The sequence below is a fragment of the Alligator sinensis genome, unplaced genomic scaffold, assembly GCF_000455745.1.
Source record: "Alligator sinensis unplaced genomic scaffold, ASM45574v1 scaffold1192_2, whole genome shotgun sequence".
NCBI lineage: Eukaryota > Metazoa > Chordata > Crocodylia > Alligatoridae > Alligator > Alligator sinensis.
In genome coordinates, this window is record NW_005842312.1 from 1,158,184 (window position 1) to 1,165,387 (window position 7,204).

Consider the following 7,204-nt stretch of genomic DNA (forward strand, 5'->3'; position numbering starts at 1 on the left):
CCAGCTGCCATTACGTGGGTTTTGAAGGGGCTCCGAAGGCCGGAGGGAAGTGCTTGGCAGGCCGCATCTGGCCCACAGGCCGTATTTTGCCCACCCCTGTGGTAGATCATCGGGTCCGACCCCCTGCTCCTACTTCTACTTATTCCCAACTCTCCTGTCCCAGGAACTTCTCTGTGCACCCAAAGAACCACAAAGAAGATAACTCTGGCAGACCCACCATATTAAACTGTGGTATCCTCACTGAAGAACTATCAAGATTCACAGAAACTAGCCTGAAACCACTTGTCAATCAAAGAGCAAGTTATATACAACACACCACAGACTTCCTCAACAGAATCCAGAACATCAGCCACCTCCCCAAGAAGGTCGTAGTCGCAACCATGAATGTCACCAGCCTGTATACTAATGTCCCACACTATGAAGGCACAGTTGCCTGAAATACTTACAAAAACATGGACTACACTCAGATTTCCAGCAAGTTGCACAAATCCTCCACATCATCCTCACCCACAACAACTTCACTTAACACTGATAGTGGTTTTATGGCTCATTATAACCTACCTGATCCCCAAATTCTCCCTGAACATGAAAGGTGAGACAGACCCTTCTCTTTTTCGATAGGCTTTGTATCAGTGAGTGCATCTACTCAAGCACTTTACTGTAGTGTTGATTAATTAGCAGTGCAGTAAAGTATCACTATCTATACCTGTGCCCCAGAGCAGCTGACTCTGGTGCGAACTGAACTGGAGTTTATAACATTGCCTTAATGGCATGTGTAGATGCCCCCAGTAATCAGTGATCAGGTACTTTTCTTCTGCTAAGAGTTTGTCTACTATCCCTGAGAATCTTTTCCCCTCTCTTGCAATTGTTTCTTTACTATGCTGTCTTGGCTCTCATTGCTCAGACCTGATGAAGAATGTCTTGGGTTTGAAAGCTTGTCTAAGTCTAACTCTATACAGTTGGTCAAATAAAAGATATCATCCTAAGAAATCCTTGCCTTTTGAAACATTCTGATGCAATTATTATATATAATACTATATTATACTATTACCTCTAGACCAGGGTTCAAATTATAGAGAAGCTTGAGGGGGCTGACCTCCCCATAAGAGACAAGAACCCCCTTGTGGACTGTCAGCCTCTGGCCACCCCGCACCTTTCTAAACAGCCCAGGCGGCAGCAGCAGCAGCAGCTCCTTCTGGTTGCCACTGTAGCAGATTCCCCCACCTCGAAGAGTTGACATGTAATTCAAGCCCTGCTCTAAACCATTCCTACTCTTACTAGGATACAAGAATATGCTTTGGATACAAGAATATATTTTCCTGGAAAACTAGAGCCCAGGTTTCCAAACTGGAGTATACACGGTTTAGTTAAGGACTGTACTTGGAACGAATTGTGAAGGTAAATATTAGCACCCGAATGGTTAACTATCTGAGTTATGTGCATGGCTCAGACATGTAGCCGGATCACTACTAATATTAGAGCCTGAGATTAACTTTGAGGGCCAAAAAAACAGGTGTTTCTGTACCCAACAAAGAGACTAAATGTATATCCATTTATAGTACTTATATACTTTTCACTATTTGCTGTCTGAGCTTCTCCCAGTCTTTAATATATTTATTCCCACAATATCTCTGTGAAGTAGGAAATTGCTATTATTTTTGATTGTGCAGGAAAACTAAAGCCTTGGACACATGTTAATTTGTAGAGTGCTTTTTGTAGCACTACAGAAATAGTGCGTCATAGGATGTTCACACATTCAGAGTCCCCTGGTCAGTGCTACAAATTCTCCTAATATCTACCTCAGCTGGGGGGTGATAAAAGACTGCTCCTTTGTTCCTGTGCCCCCTCAGGGGACCCTGTCAATGAGCCCAACTACTGACAGTCTAACCAGTCCCCCTTCCCCAGCAGGGGAGAGGACAGGCTGTTTTTGACAGCTGCAGTTTCATTGCCCAGAGTGGTGATAGGGTTGTCCGATAGCATGCTGCCTCCCAGCTCACTGGTGACCAGAGCAGTGGCAGAGCAAAACTTGCCCCAAAAGACTGTCATGAACCCCACAGATTTCTCTCCCTCCCCACTTTGAGAGGGAAGTGGGTAGAGCAGAGCACAGTGGGATGCTAGGGTCCAAGAGACTCCCTGTATCACTATATGCAGCTGTCCATGTGCTACATGTGGCGCTACAGAGAAGTTCTTCTTTGAAACAGGTACACTTTTCTAGTGCATCCGCCATTTTTGTGACACTATATAGCACGAATGTCTACCCACTGGCTTTCTGTAGAGCTGAAGGTAGAGGTGTGCTACAAATGTAACATGACCACGGCCCAAATAACACTTCCATGGTCACATAAGGGGCGCCTATACACAAGTGCAGAGGCTGCTCCAATGTGGCAATTGCTGCGCTTCAGCAGCCTCCTGTGTCTCGTGTATCAGCATCCCCATGCTTAAAATAGCGGCAGGAGCATTTTATCTAAAGCTCATCAAATGAGGTTTAGTTCAAGCACCCTCACCATCATTTTTAAGCATGGGGATGCAACAAACGCGAAACAATAAAAATGGATGTAAGAAATACTAATAGAAAGATTTAGGACTTCTTCTAGACCTGTCTGCTATATTTAAATCCATACTTCCTGAATGCCTGACTTCAAAAAGCTCTTAAATAATTCAAACAACTGTTAATAATAAAACTACAATGGGTGGTTGGATAAGAGAATCCTGCTGATACATTCAAAATGGGCCATCACATATTTATTTAATTTCTGAGCAGAGAAATAATGTTCCCACCATATCATGTTTATTGTTTGGAAGCTGAGCCAAGTATCCATATGGGTTCACTCTATAGCTCCTAAAAGCAATAAAATGCTTTCAGGTCACATGAAATTCATGTATGACTTGCTGTTGCAGCTGTGTGGCAAAAGGTCAATTTATATAGTAACTGTCCCTCTTTAGAGCAGTGTCTATGAGTTGATAAGTAATCTTTTTCTTGAAAGGTTGTGCATAATTTTGTTTTTGCCAATCTAGTTAAAATTCATTTCCTGTCTGTTCGACATGTTAATTAAAACTCTCCATGATGCAAAATATTCTTTTGGCTGTAGGGTGCATTCATTTAAAATGTTTTGCTCAGCAACATCTGAAACTGAATAGCTACTGTTTTTTCCGTGTTCCTCTGGGACATCCCATTCTAAGCTTTCTTTTCATAATCTACATGCGACTCCAAATCACTTGTAGTGTGACAAGATACCACTGTGATGGGTGCAATAAAAATGAGAAATAGTCCATATCATCTATATGTTAGAGACATTTTAACAAGTAATAATATTTATAGAAGGGACAGTCTTTCTATTGTCCTGTCACCAACTGTAGGAAATAACATTTTCTTACTTTTTCATTTCAGTTTTCAAAAGTTGCCTAACTAGACTGGAAGTTTTACAAATTCTTCATTAAAAGTATTTGAGAAATTTCTGACCATTTTTCCCCTACAAAATACTTATTTGTCAAAACAGAAATGGTATGATTTGGTTTTGGTATATTTTCCAACCCAAAAGAAATGTTGAAAATTTTTCTAAATTGTCAAGACATCACATTCCAATATCTTTTAATGCAAATTTTACGTTTTAGCTTTGAAGATGGTTTTCATGTCAAGTTTTATTGTAAACTAAAAAAAAGAAAGGCCAAACTAGAAACAAAATATTGTGACTGAACTGAACCAAAATTCTATTCAGTTTTCCAGTTTGGGAATAAAATTAAGGTGTCAGCTTTTTGTCCTTAGTCTTTCAGTCATCCCTAACAGCGAATCCCCAAATTCTGTGAAGCAAACATTGTCTACTGAACGTCTCCATTGTGGACTCAGCTGTGGTTTAGTCTGGAGCAAGGGGCCATGTTTTATTATGCTGGTCTAGGTACAGTCTTAATCCTATGATTCCCAGTCCACTACTTCTGTTAAATTTGTAACATGGGGAATTATAAGCTCTCTACATTATGCAATAAACCTGCATCTCCAGTGTATAAGTCAGTGCACTAACAGTGTAGAGCAAAGCTCTGTTCACTTCCTGGTATGAGTAGCCCACATGTGTGTGCAGGAATAAAGGGTAGAATACACCCCTGACCCCACTGTCCAGCTGTGTAAGCTGGGCCACAACCTAGTAAAGGAGAACACTATTTCCCGTTTTCTCTTTTTTCTTTTTTAAGGAGATGATACAAACATGACTCATCCAAGAATCTTAAACATTTCTTCTGATCTGAAAAGCGATTTAAACATCATGATACATATGTTCTGCTCTGATCATGTAAAATTTCAAAGCCATGTGGATATATGATGCATCTCTGAGCAACAGCAAGCCCAGCCTTCTATCGGTATGTAGCTTAAGGCTGTTGATGATTGGGATTGCTGAGTTTGCCACCTGCTCTGTATTCTGTGGAAGAGTCTTGATTTTGGCAGGTTCACTCAACATCCAGAAAGTGATCAAAGTTGTTTAAAGATGTTCATTTAAGTTCAGGTAGAAATAGCCCTTGCCCTTTTAGGTTTCACAATGTGGTGGTCTTGCCTTATATTATAGCATTGAACTGAGAAATCAGATTGCAACAGAACAAGCCCACAATTGCAGTTTCACATAACAACTCCCTAAACAATGTGACATTAAGGCAAGGCCTCTATATCGTACAGAAAAAAAATCAGATGAATTGTATTTACAATGTACAGTTCATATAACACAAAAAATGCACAGTTCCATTTTCTGGTAGGAAAGTTTTCTGTCTAACCATATAAGGTAAATTGATAGAATTGGTATTTGATTTGAGATGGATGCTATTCTTTTATTTAATATCCCAAAATATGTTAAAAGAAACACTCTGACCCTACTACAAAAGAAGCACAGTCATTTTTCAGGGATGGGACTGGCCATAGAAGAAAACTATAGTGTCCTTTAATATTCAAAATAGTATGGATAATTACGTTGAAAAATAATATAAGGCTCTAACCTGGAGCCTAGAGGAAGAGCTCAGTACTAATTAGTTTTGCCCCAGCTTCAGTTCAAAACCCTTTAAGATGTAGGACTTGTTCTAAATCAGGGGTGGGCAAAGTCTGGCTCCCATGCTGGATCGGGTCCATGGTGGACTCCATTTCCCAGCAGCCCCTGCCTGTATCACTGTGGCAGGTTTCTATGGAGACCCCAGGAGTGGCAAGGCTGTGACAGCGTGGGGCCAAGGTTTCCATGGAGGCTGGGCCTACCAGCACTGGCAGGGAACATAGCTGGGTGAGGAGCTGCTCCGGGGCTGGGAATTTGTGGCAGTGGCAGCATGCTCTGGAGCCTGGGCAGAGCTGCAATCCACTGCCCACATGCCCCATACAGGGGTGTGCAGGCAGTGAATCACAGCTCTGCCCTGCTCCAAACCATGTTGTCACCCATGCAAGATCCCATCTTCAGCCCTGGAGCAGCTCCCCACTCAGCTGGGGCTAGTCTCCATGGAAACCCTAGCTCTTGGGTCCTCCATAGACACCTGCTGCAATGATGCAGACAGGGACTGCTGGGAAATGGAGTGCGGCCACCAGTCAGACCTGCCATTTTGTCCACCTCTGTTGTAAATGGTTCTGTAGAAAAGAAATTTAGAAGGGAAAAATACACCCCACCGAACATACCTATACATGTTCTTCCATTAGGTCCCAACTGAAGTCCGGTTGATGGACATAGACACCGCACATCCCCTTTGATTTCTTCACATCCATACTGGCAGTTCACCATGGCACAGGTCCTGGAATCTGGCAATAGAAGTGCTCATTAGACTGGAATCAGACTAACCCATTTACTTTCACATTTAGCAAAACAAAATACTCCCATTGTTCTTAACAACTGTTCATTGCATTAATTACGCATCCATAATAATACTCAATAGCACAAGAGATGTATCTACATGTCTGCCACACCAATATAGCTATTTCTTCTCTTTCCTCTTTGTTTTTCTTATTCCTCTTCCCCTTCCTTTCTCTTTCATGCATGTATCCTTCAGTGTTTTATTGTTCCCTCTCTCAGATTGTAAGTTCATGGGGTAGGTATTGCTTTTTGACCTCTTGCAGGGTCTGATCAAGTATAATAACATGGTACAGACAAGTAAAACAACAGCTCTACCTTGCAGTGATGCAGCTCTTCAAACTGATAGAAAAATAGAACTTTGAGTCACTGCTACCAGATTACTGTTTTAGTGCAAGTTGGGTAAAATCTCCTTAAAGCTGGTAGATGGAACAGTTAAGTTTTATTCAGGAAAAATGTAAACAGCAATAAAGCTCCTTTGTGGAAGAGAAAGCTGAAACAGCAGTCACCACCTAAAACAAGTCCAGTTAGGAATTTGAGCAATGTAAGTGAAAGATTTTAACTGAGAGGCTCATACTTTTTGGCCAGGTACAGACATTACACTGTTACCAGTATAAGTGATCAGAAACTGGTCTTTACCCATAACAGAACAGAAGTCTGGCACACAGACTAATTTAAAAATGAGGGAGCCCAGTTTAAGATTTGTCCTCCTCCCCTCCAAGGGTGAATGAGTGTTATGTTCACCACTGATCTAAACTACGATGCTTACAGAAAATGGTGCAACTTAGATCGATTCCGCCTTGGGCTTTTTGAATGTCTGTACTTAGCATTTGAGTGCACTCTATACAGGCATAGATGAAGCAACACTGAAGCACAAAGAGAGACACCTGGGAAGCTCCAGAGACAGGAAGAAAAGCATTAGCAGTGTGATCCTGAGAAAAGGCAGAGAGAGCGTGTTAGGACAAATTTCTGATCTGAGAAATACTTGTAACTATGAGCAAAGGAACTCTTTCCTGTTTCATTCCTATCAGGTTTTGAGAAAAAGGAGCTGTGTGAATATTTTTGTAAATAAATAGAATTATATCAAAGAAATATCGGATTCATCATTCAATTCACCCCCTATTGGGAACAACCCACTAAAACCTGAATATTAGCCAACAGTTTGTGTTAAAAGATTTAATGGTTTGATGTACAGAAAAAAAGGGGGAGAGACTTACTTAGTCTATAAGGTACATATCTACCCTGCTTTCTGCCTGACTTCAGATTAACACAACTAACTAACACTCTATGAGAAATAAATAAGCCAAATGTATGCATATGTGCATGAATGTAATATATGCTTCTTGAACGCATAGGTTACATACTCCTGTTAGATTTTGTTTCTTATGCTAAAATTAATGTTCCCT

General features: G+C 41.1%; 1 protein-coding gene across 1 annotated transcript in view; it reads right to left on the reverse strand.

Annotated features, from left to right (window-relative positions):
- EGFL6 (EGF like domain multiple 6) overlaps window positions 1-7,204 on the reverse strand; it is a 65,164-nt gene that overhangs the window by 31,131 nt on the left and 26,829 nt on the right. The window contains exon 5 of the mRNA XM_006028421.3: window positions 5,630-5,749. Within this exon, the coding sequence (XP_006028483.3) occupies window positions 5,630-5,749 (120 nt within the window). The remainder of the gene's footprint in view (window positions 1-5,629; window positions 5,750-7,204) is intronic.